At 45.9% G+C, this 14,957-nt stretch overlaps 1 protein-coding gene across 1 annotated transcript; it reads right to left on the minus strand.

Moving 5' to 3' along the window:
* Nucleotides 1–2,673: 2,673 nt before the first annotated feature.
* LOC307267611 (uncharacterized protein) lies at nt 2,674–7,364 on the minus strand (the record flags this gene model as incomplete). The annotated part of the gene is made up of 2 exons (XM_080049970.1): nt 2,674–2,770; nt 7,088–7,364. 2 exons carry the CDS (start codon nt 7,362–7,364, stop codon nt 2,682–2,684), a joined length of 366 nt encoding a protein of 121 aa, XP_079906096.1. The 3' UTR covers nt 2,674–2,681.
* Between the last annotated feature and the right edge of the window lie 7,593 nt (nt 7,365–14,957).

The following is a 14,957-nucleotide window of genomic DNA, read 5'->3' on the forward strand; positions in this document are numbered from 1 at the left end:
CTGGCTATATGGATTCATACAGTTATGCAAGGTACACCAACTTATATTGTACATATAAAGAAGGATCAATATATGTTTAAATAAATATATGTTTTCCATTGTTATAGTAGGTAGATCTTCTTGACTTGGTCATTTTAAAAGTAGCTTACAAGCTGAAAAACTGTGGTCTCCCCTGCTCTAACCACTACACCACAAGTGCCCCCATGGGTCTGTATATTTCTGTTATTATCTCTAGGGGCAATGTCTGAGGCCCTGTTTGCTTTGCCTTTGTGTTTTCCTTATTTTGTGCCATTCTCCTGCCTATGTTGATGTACATGAGCTGAGTGTGTGGGTGTGTTTTTTTATATTCTATTTTAGGTGTAGTTCTGTCTGTTTTTTTCCATTGTTTGGATTAATTTTGATGATGTGGATAGGGTTGATGTTGAGATTTAAAAAGAAAAGAAAAAGGAAAATCAATAAATATATTGTAAAAAAAGAAAGAAAAAACTGTGTACCGTACGGTGCAAATGTGAGGTAGCTTCCTTGCTTGTTTCTATACTGGATCTTATTAAGGCAGAACTCGCTGCAGGTCGTCCGGAAGAATCACAGATGTTCAGGTCCTCTTTGTTCATTTTCTTTCACCACCACACTCACATTCTGAACTTGTCTGATGACTCAGTGGTTCTGTATAAATACAGTGGCTTGCAAAAGTATTCATACCCCTTCAAGTTTTCCACATTTTGTCATGTTACAATCACAAACCTCCATTTATTTTATTGGGATTTTATGTGAAAGAACAACACAAAGTTCCTACCACGGCGGTTGCGGTTATGCATGGTGGCCAGATGAGGGCGCTGTAACACATTATATTATATTGTACTGTACTGTACTGTTATTCAGCAGCAAAAAAAGTAGTTGTAACCTCTATGTTAGGCAGGTGGTTGTCAGTTTATCCCATGACGGGTGGGCACATGCACAGGGTTAGCCTACTTTGTGGTCATCTTCCTTCTTTATAACATATGACTCTCAACCTGTAGAGACATTTTTAGGGATGGGAATTGATAAGAATTTAATGATTCCGATTCCGATATTGCTTATCGCTCGATTCTCTTATCGATTCTCATTGGGTGAGAAAATAAGTACAAATTTGTTTGTTTGTATTAACTCGCTTTAATATATGATCAGAAGTGTGTCTAGTGTGTGCCTTGAACGATTATCAAGAGTACTTTAGGATTAGGAAATTGTCAATTTTCACATTAATTGGTCCAGACAAAAAAATTAATGGTTGGCTTTTTAAGCCCAAATGCCATTATGTGCCCTAAAAACTAAAAACACAGACTGAAAACAGTTGAGGAAGAGCTTGTGCCTTTTGGAATATTAACAGTGCTCATTTGCATTCAACTTGAAACAAAATTCAACTGACAAAAATACAAAGAAGTCTGCTGTAAAGATAAGACTGACGAACTATCAACTTTGGCAAATTAACCATTTTTGTGCAGAAAAAATACCATGTTTGCTCTCTCAGGACGGATACAAGATATTTAATGTACATGCTGTGCTAATGTGCAGCGCGCTGTTTATTTTTAATATAACGGCCCATCATCAGGAAAATGTACCGGATGGTTTTTGCAGAGCTTTTTGTATGGGCAGATATCGTTATTTTAAGTGTGTCTTTATAAAGTTTCTAGTTAAACATTAGTGTAGGCTACTGTTTCCTTATCGCCGAGTCCCGCTGTGTGTTGTTTTGGGTTTGTCTCCACCGTCGTGCGTAAAGGCAGCATTAAAACAGCTGACGGGAGGAAAAAGAAAAAGGCTCTTGCCTTTTATCTCTCTCCCTCTTTTATAAGCCCACACCTAGGCCTACACACAGGTTAATTTTCATACATTTTATGTTAAAGTCCAAGTGGTGGGCAATTCTGGTGCCGACTAGTAAGGCAGCGGACGTTTAAACGTTTAACCGCCAGGATCGCCGTCTGCGCGCTTGCTTGTGCTTGTGCGCATGTCGTTTGATGAAATGGAAACTTCACAATTGTTGCAAGTGGCCGTATTGACGTATTTTCACGTGAAATACAACCAAACTTTAAAGCGCTACTGCCTCAACGCCATGTATGCTGCGTTTTGAACCAAAACAAAGCAGCGTGTGTGTGAAGTCATGACGCATTTGCAACGAGTGGAACCGATAAAGCGGAATCGTTGAGCAGGCATGCTGACGATTCCAAGGAATTGATTCACTGGGCACCGGGTCTGAAGAAGAACCGGGTCTCGATTCCCATCCCGAGACATTATGCAATGCAAGTTTCAAGTTTCTTTATTTATCAAATGCACAAAAAAGAAAAACCAGCCACTATTAGAAATAAAGTACCATGTAATATAAATACAAATGCTGGCTACTGTTCACTGCAATGAAGGTAGGAATGCAATGGTGGTGAAGTTAGATATGAAGGGCTGTCAAATTAACGCGTTAATTTTTATTAATTAATGACAGAAAAATTAACGCGATTTAAAAAATTAACGCAGATTAAACGCCCTTTGACCCGGTGCAAAAGTGGTGCGCAGCTTCACCTGTAGCTTGCAGACCACACGGCCTGCACGGGTAAAAGGGAGAAAAGTAAAGAGAGAAGCAGGGGAAAGGGGCCGAGTGTTACGGTTAAGTTCTGGACCCAAGAGCAGACAGAGGCAGTTGTGGATATAATAAAAAAGGTTTATTTCAACGAGGTGGGGAAGCAGGTGGTGAGTGGGGAAGCCGGGGCGGAGAAGCAGGTAGGTAAGCTGGAGGTTGTGGTCCGGGTAACTGCAGGCAGAGGAAAAAAACAACGTTAGGGTGGTGATCACAAAAACACGAGAACACGAGATTAGGACGAGGTAGAATACTTGTAGCCAGGCGTGTATAGTTACCACTGTAGTGCATGGTACGAACTGGCAACGACAGCAGGGAAGCCAGAGGTGATATAGTCGCGATGATTGCTGATGCAGACCAGGTGTGCCACAGAACAGAGGGAGTGGGAGTGGCAAAAGGAGGAGGAGCGCACAGCAGCCAGCTGTGATCACCACAGTACCTCCCCCTCAACGGACGCCTCCAGGCGGCCTAAGCTTCTCCGGATGAGCCTGATGAAACTCACGGACGAGAGAAGGGTCGAGGATGAGGCCCCGCGAGACCCAGGTTCTCTCCTCCGGCCCGTAACCTTCCCAGTCGGCGAGGTACTGAAAACCCCTGCCCCGCCGCCGTATGTCCAGCAGCCGCCGGACAGTAAAGGCCGGATGATCGTCAATCAACCGGGGAGGAGGGGGGGGGGCATCCGGGAGAGAGAGAGGACTGGTGGAGACTGGCTTCAATTTGGACACATGGAAGGTGGGGTGAACGCGCATAGACGGGGGAAGCTTGAGCTTCACAGCAGAGGGATTAATAATGTCAACAATCGGGAAGGGACCAACAAAACGAGGGGTAAGTTTTTTAGAGCCAGTCTGCAGCGGAAGATCCTTCGAGGAAAGCCACACCAGTTGCCCCACCCGATAGGCAGGAGCGGGAGCCCGGTGGCGATCCGCGATGCGGCGGTTCTGTTCCGCAGAGCGCAACAGAGCGGAGCGAGTACCCTTCCAAACCCTGCGGCAACGGTGGAGATGGTGCTGGATGGAGGGGACGGAGATGTCGTCCTCTTGAGCGGGGAACAAAGGTGGCTGGTAACCAAGGGAACACTCAAATGGGGACATGCCGGTGGCTGCGCAGGACATCGAGTTGTGGGCATATTCGATCCATGAGAGGTGGTCACTCCACGCCGTGGGGTTGCGTGCTGCCACACAGCGCAGAGCGGTTCCCAGGTCCTGATTAGCCCTTTCAGCCTGCCCATTGGTCTGAGGGTGGTATCCAGACGACAGGCTGACAGAGGCCCCCAGCGCACGGCAGAAGGACTTCCACACCTGGGAGATGAATTGGGGACCCCGGTCGGAGACGAGGTCCGCGGGAATCCCATGGAGACGGAACACATGCTGCACCAGCAGCTGGGCAGTCTCGGTGGCAGAGGGGAGTTTAGGGAGGGCAATGAAATGAACAGCCTTAGAGAATCTGTCCACGACTGTGAGAATGACTGTGTGGCCATTAGAGGGGGGAAGACCAGTCACAAAATCCAGGCCAATGTGAGACCAGGGCCGGCCAGGAACAGGAAGGGGGCGTAGCAGACCAGCAGGGGGTTGGTGGGAGGACTTGGCCCGAGCACAGACCGTGCAGGCCAGCACAAATGCCCGGGTGTCAGCGTCCATTGCTGGCCACCAAAAGTGCCTCTTCAGTAGGGAAAGGGTGCGACCCACGCCAGGGTGACAGGCAAAGCGCGATGTGTGGCCCCACACCAGAACTTGAGACCGCACCGAACTGGGGACAAAAAGGCGGTTAGGAGGGCCGTTGCCCGGTTCTGGTTCGGTGACCTGGGCCTCCCGGATGAGGGACTCTATCTCCCAGGTAACAGCAGCCACGTTGAGACAGGAAGGAGAGAGGATAGTGTCGGGGGGGGCCGGTGTGTTCACAGTGCCAAACTGACGAGATAGGGCGTCAGGCTTGACGTTACGGGACCCGGGCCGGTAGGTGAGGGTGAAATTGAACCGCCCAAAGAAAAGGGACCACCGGGCTTGGCGGGAATTTAATCGCTTAGCTGTCTGGATGTAAGACAAATTCTTGTGGTCGGTCCAAACCACGAACGGCTGTTCTGACCCCTCAAGCCAGTGCCGCCATTCCTCCAACGCCAGTTTCACAGCCAGCAGCTCTCTGTTACCCACATCATAGTTCCGCTCAGCAGGAACCAGCCGGCGAGAGAAAAAGGCGCAGGGGTGAATCTTCTCATCAGTGGCAGAGCGCTGGGACAGGACCGCCCCCACCCCAGTGTCAGATGCATCAACCTCCACAACGAACTGCCTGGAGGGGTCCGGTTGGATGAGAATGGGGGCAGATGAGAAAAGCCTTTTAAGCCCAGAGAAGGCAGCGTCCGCCTCCGGCGTCCAGGCAAACGGGAGGGCAGGAGAGGTGAGACGGGTGAGAGGGGCTGCAACCCTGCTGTAATCCCGGATAAATCTCCGGTAAAAATTGGCAAACCCCAGAAACTGCTGCAGTTTCTTGCGGGAATCGGGGATGGGCCAGTCTGTCACTGCAATGACCTTCTCGGGGCAGGTCCTCACTTGCCCGCTCTCAATGATGAACCCCAGGAAGGATACAGAGGTGACACTGAACTCACACTTCTCGGCCTTCACATATAGTTTGTTCTCCAACAGCCGTTGAAGAACTTGACGGACATGCTGAATGTGTTCCTCCTGGTTGCGGGAAAAAATCAGGATGTCGTCCAAATAGACAAAAACTGAGCGGTTGAGAAAGTCCCGGAGGACGTCGTTAACCAGGTTCTGGAACACAGCAGGGGCATTAGTTAGGCCGAAAGGCATGACGAGATACTCAAAATGGCCGAGGGGGGTGTTAAAGGCCGTCTTCCACTCATCGCCTTCACGGATGCGCACCAGATGATAGGCATTACGTAGGTCCAATTTGGAGAAGACTGTGGCGCCCTGCAGTGGCTCGAATGCGGAACTGATGAGGGGCAAAGCATACTTGTTCTTCACTGTAATGTTATTAAGACCCCTGAAATCAATGCACGGGCGAAGTGACTTGTCCTTTTTGGCCACAAAAAAGAAACCTGCACCAACAGGAGAAGAGGAGGGTCTCATGAGGCCAGCCGAAAGAGAATCCTTAATGTACTTCTCCATGGCCTCCCTCTCAGGACGGGACAAGTTATAAAGGCGACTACTGGGCAAAGGGGCGCCGGGGAGGAGAACAATGGCACAGTCGTAGGGGCGATGAGGAGGCAGGGTGAGCGCACGACACTTACTAAATACCTCTCCCAGGTCATGATAGATTTGGGGAACCAAGGAGAGGTCGGGAGGTTCCTTGGGCAAGGGAACATCTCCCACTGCCGGAGACAGGGCAGATTGTAAGCAGGTGGAATGACAAAAAGTGCTCCAACTCACCACCTTGCCAGAAGACCAGTCAAATTGGGGATTGTGCCGTTTGAGCCAGGGGTGCCCCAGCACCAGGGGAGTGAGGGGAGACAGGATGACATGAAACTGCAGTATCTCGTGGTGATTACCGGAAACAATTAACTCAAGGGGCTTAGTACGGTGAGTAATAAGGGCCAGGTGACGGCCGTCTAAGGCGTTAGCATTTAAGGGAGTGGGTAATTGTTCCAATTTAATGCCAACCTGAGACGCGAAGCCGGCATCAATGAAGTTCTCATCCGCTCCAGAATCCACCAGGGCTGACACAGGAAAGGAATGCCCGAGGGACAAGAGAGTGGCATCCAGCAGGGAGCGAGAACAGTGAGAATCGGGGACGGAGGGGGCGTGGCTCAGCAGGGCCCCGAGCCTCACTGCCGAGCCCTGTCTTTTGGCAGTGACGGACAGGTGGAGATGAGATGCCCGGGCAGCGCACAGTACAGACACACTCCGGTCTTAATCCGATGAAGCCGCTCTGCCTGGGTGAGACGTGTGCGGCCCAGCTGCATGGGCTCCTCTTCAGTGACACCATGCGTCACGGGGGCAGAGAGGGTAGTCTTAGGGAAGAGTGGGGAACAGGAAGCAGCGAAAGCCGGAGGCACGGAGCTGCCCGCCTTCTCCCTACGCCGCTCACGTAGACGATTATCCAGCCGGATAGAGAGGGAAATCAATTCATCGAGAGTGTCAGCTTCCTCCCTAGTAGCCAGCTCATCTTTGATCGACTCACCGAGACCGGAAAGAAAAAGCCCACGTAGTGACTTGTCGTTCCAGCCCGACCTGGCGGCATAGGTCCTGAACTCAACAGAGAACTCAGCTACACTGCGGGAGCCCTGACGTAAAGAAATAAGCCGCTTGGCGGCGTCCCCTCCCTCTACTGGGTGATCAAAAACTTTCCTCATTTCCGCTACAAAAAGGTCAAAATTGTCATTAACTGGAGAACTACTGTCCCATAATGCTGAAGCCCACGCTAGTGCATTACCCTTAAGTGACCCCATAATGTAAGCGATCTTAGATCTTTCAGTGGGGTAAGTGAGGGGCTGCTGACTGAAAACTAGGGAACATTGGATCAGAAAGGCTCTACACGTACCCATGTCCCCAGCATAGCGCTCAGGCGCAGGAATGAAGGGCTCACGGGCTCGTGGCAGGTGTATCGGAGGAGTGGGAGCAGGCGGAGGTGCCGCTTGCAGTAGAGGCACTGTGGTGAGGGGAACCAGTAAGTCCAATTGCTGCCCCATTTGAGTGACACGGGTAGCGAGATTCTCAAAAGCCTCCATAGCGTCCCGGAGGGCTTGGCTGTGCTCAGCCACCTGAGTGCCTTGGGCGGCGAGAGCTCCACGGATCCTGCCAAATTCCGCTGGGTCCATTTTGGCCAGTTCGTTCTGTTACGGTTAAGTTCTGGACCCAAGAGCAGACAGAGGCAGTTGTGGATATAATAAAAAAGGTTTATTTCAACGAGGTGGGGAAGCAGGTGGTGAGTGGGGAAGCCGGGGCGGAGAAGCAGGTAGGTAAGCTGGAGGTTGTGGTCCGGGTAACTGCAGGCAGAGGAAAAAAACAACGTTAGGGTGGTGATCACAAAAACACGAGAACACGAGATTAGGACGAGGTAGAATACTTGTAGCCAGGCGTGTATAGTTACCACTGTAGTGCATGGTACGAACTGGCAACGACAGCAGGGAAGCCAGAGGTGATATAGTCGCGATGATTGCTGATGCAGACCAGGTGTGCCACAGAACAGAGGGAGTGGGAGTGGCAAAAGGAGGAGGAGCGCACAGCAGCCAGCTGTGATCACCACACCGAGGGCTCTATGGACTGTTTATGGGATGCTTAGGGCAAATAAGCATGAAGGTAGGAAGACATCTTACTTTATTCTCCGCAGTGTCTGTGCATTATTGATTTAGTGGGTGCAACAATGTATGTTCAAAACAGTATCTCTCAATCTTCCTCCATGTGTCTCAATTTTGTTTGCTAGCTGTCTCGTCTCCCGCATAAAGGGACACCCGCCGTGTGTGTGTGTGTGTGTGTGTGTGTGTGTGTCAATATTTTTGCCTATGAGTATGGCGATGGTGAATGAATCGGCATAGGCTATGCGCACCTGCAGTGCAGCGCTGTCTGTTGTGGGAGATGGAAAGTCGTCATTTAATCTGCTTGTTTTTTTTTGAGAAAATTCGGAGCTAGTTCCTAATTTTATTTCATGTAGAAACCTGGCTGAGGGGAGGAGACAGAAGTTATGAGAGACGGAGAGCGAGGGGGAGTCATGTGACCTGCTGGACAAGATGGCTGCTTAGGTTCCTTAGCGCAACCCAGCATTGTCAATTTCAATATTTTATACCGTTGAGACAACGTTTTTTTTTTTGGTCATTCGACGTCTTAAGCTGTCTGTAAGAAGTCATGGCCGATTCAACTAAAACAGGTCCGGTAACAAGAGGGAAATCTGAAATGGAGGCCCTGGCGGAGGCAGTGCTAGAGAAGCAACGTGGCTACCTTGAGTCACGCTTCGATCAACTTCAAACAATGGGAAAAGGCACAGAAGACAAATTAAAAGCTATCCAAACTGACTTGGTAGCCCTTACTGTGAGTATTGGCACAGTTAAATCAGATATGGTCAAGATACGGTCTGATGTTGTGGGCAACTCCAAGATGCTAGCCGACCATGAGAGTACGCTGGATTCAATTCAGCTTAAACTAGCTGATATGGAGGACAGAAACAGAAGATGCAACGTCCGCATCATTGGCCTAGCGGAAAGCCTCGAGGGGTCTAACGCCATTCAGTTCCTCACACACTCGCTGCAAAAGTGGTTCCCATCCCTGCGCAACCTTGAGGGGGAGATCATGCGTGCCCACCGTGTTTACAATGACAACCACAAGAAGCAAGGTGCCTCTCGTACTCTGATCTTCAATGTTCTCCGATATACCACCCGCCAAAGCATTCTACGAGCCGCAAAGAAATCCCCCCTCACCATCGACGGGCGGAGGATTCGCTTCTCACCTGACTACAGCAGCTACACCGTTAAGCGTCGCCAAGCGTTCTCTCAGGCTATGGACACGGCCCGAGCCAAAGGTGTGGAATTTTTCCTGCTTTACCCCGCTGTGCTCAAAGTTAAAGAAGGCGGCCGAATAAAGACATTCCAGTCAGCCAGCGAAGCCGACGACTTCATCGCCTCCCTGCCGGGAGCGCAGGCTCTCCAAAGGGACGAGGACGGAGAGCAGCTGCCAACTTCAGCGTCGTCCTGAGGTTATGCAGTAGCAATCTACACCAGAAATTAGCAATACACACCGCTCTGGACTAATTCACATTGCTTGACTTTGACCGGGAGACGAGCCACAGCACTGGATTATTTATTTTTGTTTGTTTTTTTATAATGTGGCTAGGCTCAATCGCCTGAGATTTTCACCATGATTTTGGACTAACGGGACGAAGGAGAGACGTTGCCGCTGAACACCGAAGAGGACCACCACTTGTCTATTCGGCTTAAAACGGACTATTTATTTTTATTTTTGGTATTGGACGGATATTTTAGCCGTCCTGTTAGGCTACTTCTTTTCAACTTTTTACCCTCGCTTGACGATCTGAAGAGCTCGGCTTTTCTTTGTTTACTTTTTTTTTCTCTCTCTATTCTCCCCGTTTGTACGGAGCGTCGACTGGTAAGGTGTGTATTTTTCTGATTTAACAACATGGAATACGATAGCCTGTTATAGTGTTCTGTAGCTGATTTGATCGCATCTGCTGAATTTAATCTCTACGATGTTCTGTTATCAACGGTACAGTTAATACTTTAAAGGACTGGGTTGAACCTCACTGGTTAATCTTTTGCAGCCCCTTGTCCGTTAGGTCACGGACCAATCTAGATATATGTTAATCTACGTTTATGGATGTTGTTTTTTTTGTTTGTTTTTTTTGTCGTTGTGTGTTTTTTTGTTTTTTGTTTTTTGTCGTTGTGTGTTGCGTCACTGTCTTATCTGTTTTACCGGGGAAAATCAGCTGCGTTTGTTATGTTTACATCCAACTACGGGAAACCCTCAGAGGGATTTGGAATGCTCACCGAAGGAATTATCACTTACATATGACTGTTTTCATGGAATGTGTCATGTCTTTGAGCTTGTCGGAAATGTTGTTGGAAAATTAATATACAATGGGTGAATTAAATATGCTTGTCTGGAACTGCGGCGGGCTGAATGTGCCTCATAAAAGAACTAGTGTACTGACTATGCTGCGCCGTCGGAAAATTGATCTAGCTCTCCTACAAGAGACGCACCTTCTTAAAAAAGATGCTGGTCGTGTTGCTAATAAATTTTACCATACTATTGCTTCCTCTTCGGCTGACACGAAAACTAAAGGAGTTGCCATTGTAATAAGACGCACACTGAAAGTGAAACTGTTGGGCATATGGGCGGATACAGACGGTAGAATGACGTGTGCTAGAGTGGAATTGAACGGGAGAAAGGTGGCCCTTATCTCTGCTTATGCCCCCAATACTTTTGATAAAGATTTCTATGCAATGCTAACACAAAAAATGCTAGAGCTAACTGATTATGCATTTGTGGTAGGAGCTGATATGAATGCAGTATGGCATACAAACGATCGCTCAAGTGCAACTGCCTCTAGAGAGCAGGGATTGGCAACTGCGGCCTTACGGTCTTGGGCAGGGAGTTTGGGACTTGTTGACATGTGGCGCTCTGTCAACCCGACAGTGAAGGACTACACGTTTTTTTCAGGCAGACATAAATCCTTTTCCAGGATTGATTTTCTTTTTTCTTCGCCGCAACTTTTCCAAAAAATTGATAATGCATTGTTACTTCCCATTGCATTGTCAGATCATAAGGGAATACTCTGTCAGGCTACTTTGAGTCCTATATCAAAACGCGCCGCTAGATGGCGCTTTAATACCACATTATTAGGCAACGAGGATTATAGATCACAATTCTTGACCCAACTAAATGAATTCCTTGAATTCAACATAGGCTCAGTTGAGGACCCTAGAGTCTTATGGGATGCTGTTAAAGGTTTCATAAGAAGTAACGCAATATTGTTTTCCTCAAATTTAAGTAAGATTAGATCTGCCAAATTAAAAACTTTAGAAGCAGACTTTGCTAGAATAGACTCTATTTTGCAAAATAATTACTCTGAACAAACAGCATCTCAACGGGACATTGTAAAGAAGGAAATAAATGATATCTTAAAACAACGCTCTGAATTTTTAATGCATAGAACTAGACAGCGCTACTATTTCCAAGGGTCCAGACCTAGTCACCTTTTAGCCATGAAAATCCGATCTAGTGAGCACTTTGCAGATATCCCATCCATCAAAGCTTCCAATGGAAACATCTTAACTGAACCTAAGCAAATAAATGAGACTTTCCGCTCCTTTTACTCTAATTTATATCAGTCAGAAATCAAGCTGGATGAAGAAAGGTGCAACAACTTTCTTGGTCAATTACACTTACCTCAGCTTGCAGCAGGTGACTCTACTCATTTAGATGACCCGATTTATTTAGAAGAATTAAAATTGGCTGTATTTACAATGCAAAGGAATAAATCCCCAGGTCTGGATGGAATACCTCCTGAGTTTTATGTTACATTCTGGAGCAAACTAGGTCCACTACTCTTAGACATGATTAAAGCCTCTATAGATAAAGGGGGTTTCTCAAGAGATGTAAATATAGCTCTGATTTCATTACTATTAAAGAAAGACAAGGATCCAACCGAATGTCAAAATTATAGGCCTCTTAGTTTGTTAAATTCCGATCTTAAAATTTACGCAAAGGTGCTTGCCCGACGTATTCAGGACTATCTACCAGAACTAGTTAACTGTGATCAGACAGGATTTATAAAATCAAGGCTAGCCACAGATAATGTAAGACGTCTTCTCCATGTAATAGATGCTGCAAGTGTCAAAACTGAACCTGCAGCTGTGCTGTCCCTTGATGCTATGAAAGCATTTGACAGACTTGAATGGGCCTTTTTGTGGTCTGTCCTGGAAAAAATGGGTTTCGGTAAAGGTTTTATACATATGGTTAAGGTATTGTATTCTAACCCCTCAGCTCTTGTGCTCACTGGGCAATTATCTTCCACGCTGTTTCCGGTTACTAGATCTTCCCGCCAGGGTTGCCCTTTAAGTCCAGCACTCTTTGCACTTTCCCTTGAACCTTTAGCTCAAATGATTCGTCAATCTACTATCCTACAGCCTATCTCTTTTAATGACACTCAACACCATGTAGCATTATATGCTGATGATGTTTTAGTGTTTATGGAAAATCCAACACTTTCTTTGCCTAATCTGCTGTCTATTTGTGAGGAGTTTGGTGGTCTTTCAGGATTCAAAATTAACTGGTCCAAGTCTGCCCTCTTACCATTAAATGAGCCAGCTAAAACACTGCAAGCTCCAGCTAATGTTCCGATTGTTCAGCACTTTAAGTATCTTGGGATTGATATTTATCCTTCTATAAACCGCATTGTGACACACAATTACTCTGAGGCATGGAACAGAGTTAAAGCAGACATAGATAGGTGGATTTGCCTCCCTAATTCTCTTCGTGCCCGTATCTCAATAGTGAAAATGAATATTCTCCCAAGAATTAATTTTGTGAGCTCTATGATCCCCCTCTCTCCTCCTGTCAACTTCTGGTCAAAAATCCACTCTAGCATCTCACGGTTTATCTGGAATACAAGACGCCCACGTCTGAAATTAACCACTACACAGAGGAAAAGGGAAGATGGGGGTCTTGCAGTGCCAAATTTTAAATTCTATTTTTGGTCATTTACTCTTCGACCAATAACGGTTTGGTGTGACCCTACTGCCTCTGTCTCCTGGCGTAATATTGAAGAAAATATAGTAAGACCATGGAATCTGCAGGATGTCCTCTTTGCTAATATTGCAGACAAGCAATGTCAGTTACGCTTTGGCCCAATTGTTTCCCATCTCATTCGGACTTGGCGCACAGCTGAACGGGGATGTAAGATCTCCTGTAAATTGCATTCCCATTCACCTGTATATAATAACAAGGGTCTGTTAATTGGAGGGAGACCTATCTCACCATCTTATTGGATTGGCAGTAACATTCGCCATTTAAAGGACATCTGTGATGACATGGGCTTATGCTCCTTCCAAGATATTCGTGTTGCATTTAACCTACCCGGTTCCTCGTTTTTTTTTTATTTACAGCTCAGATCAGCTCTTAAAGCACACGGTGTCCCATGGCAACAACCTTTGCCTATTCATCCAATGTATAAATTGTTTACGGTACTGGGTAAAAACAAGGGTATGGTGTCCAAACTGTATACGTTTTTTTTGGAGGCCTCATATGTTGATTTATCCCTAGACAGAGTATGGAGGAGTGACTACCCAGATCTGGACTCAGATTTTGATTGGAGAGAGGTGTGGGCAAACATAAAGGAGGCTTCTCGTAATCCCGACCATCAACAAATTCACTTTAATTATGCTCATAGGACATATTTAACACCACGCAAACTATACTGTATGAAGGCCATAAGTGATCCCTCCTGTACTTTATGTACTATGAAAACTCCTGGCACTTTCCTTCACATGATATGGGATTGTCCACCAGTGTCACAATTTTGGGCTAAAGTGGCATCTGTAATATCTGACTTAATATCAGTAACAATACCAGTGACTGTGCCTGTCCTTTTGTTGAATGATTTCTCAAAGCTCAATGTCACCAAGCTTAAAATACGTATAGCACTGGCAGGCCTGACAGCTGCCAAAAAGATGGTTGCGGTGCGATGGAAGCCTCCTCACTCCCTTGTTGTCAGACACTGGGTCCTCACCTTTTTGGATGTAATTTATCTTGAACTTTCAACTGCTCGGATTAATAAGGCCACTGAGACCAATTTAAACAACTGGCACTCTGCCGCTAATTCTCTGAAAGAATTTTTAAAGTGACCTCTTTCCTGTAATGTTGCTAAGTAAACCGACAGAATTTCCCTGGTGTGTGTGTGTGTGTGTGTGTGTGTGTGTGTGTGCGCGTGTGTGTGTTCAGGTTGGTGTCTTTCTGTTTTGGTTGTTTGTTTTGACATGTTAGGGATGTATTTTCTTCTTTTTTTTTTGTATTATTTTACACTGACTGTGGCTTGTAACCTTTGAGATATTTCCCTAGCTGTCTTTATTCTATTTATTTTTATTTTTTATTTTTATTTTTTATTATTATTATTGTCTTTTTCTTTTATCTATACACTTCTATGTATCTATTACAAGTATGGGTACTGGATAAGTGTATTTTTTTTTTGTATATTATTATTTAAAATATGTCGTACTTTTGTCTGTTAATTTGTATTTTTGAAATAAAATAAAAAAATGATCACAAAAAAAAGAGAGACGGAGAGCGAGAGAGAGAGAGAGAAACAAACAGTAGTAGGCTATGCAGCTGTTTATAAACAGGCATAAAAGTGTCATAAAAGTATGCGATTAATTTAGATTAATTAATCATAGAGCATGTAATTAATTAGATATATTTTTTTAATCCCTTGACAGCCCAAGAACAGACATAAACATTTTATGAACAGGTGGTATATGGAAAACTTTATAAACATTTATACGCTGAATGAAACTAACACTCAAAGTAATAGGGATGTGTGTGTTTGTGTGCATTTTGGAAATAACAAGAACAATATTCCAAAGGTCATTTAAAGCATATACATTACTTAAATTAGAACTGCTGTTATCTAGTAGCACTAGTAGCAGCAGAGAAAGCGGGGAGCTCAAACTTTATCATGTACCATGGGAAGATTAGGCTATGCAGACTGTTCCAACCGAAATGTACAGTAGGATTTTACAGGTTAGCACACCTTTAACCCCAGAGGAGGAACCAAATGAGCTAAATCATGCTTTGTGCTGCCTGATTGCACTTTCTAATCCTTAATAGCCAAATTTACTTTCAGACGTTTGTCACGTATACTCCACATACAAATGTTTGTAATGCACACACAAAAAATATGCCTTATA

Source organism: Ammodytes marinus (genome assembly GCF_949987685.1).
Source record: "Ammodytes marinus genome assembly, chromosome: 21".
NCBI lineage: Eukaryota > Metazoa > Chordata > Actinopteri > Uranoscopiformes > Ammodytidae > Ammodytes > Ammodytes marinus.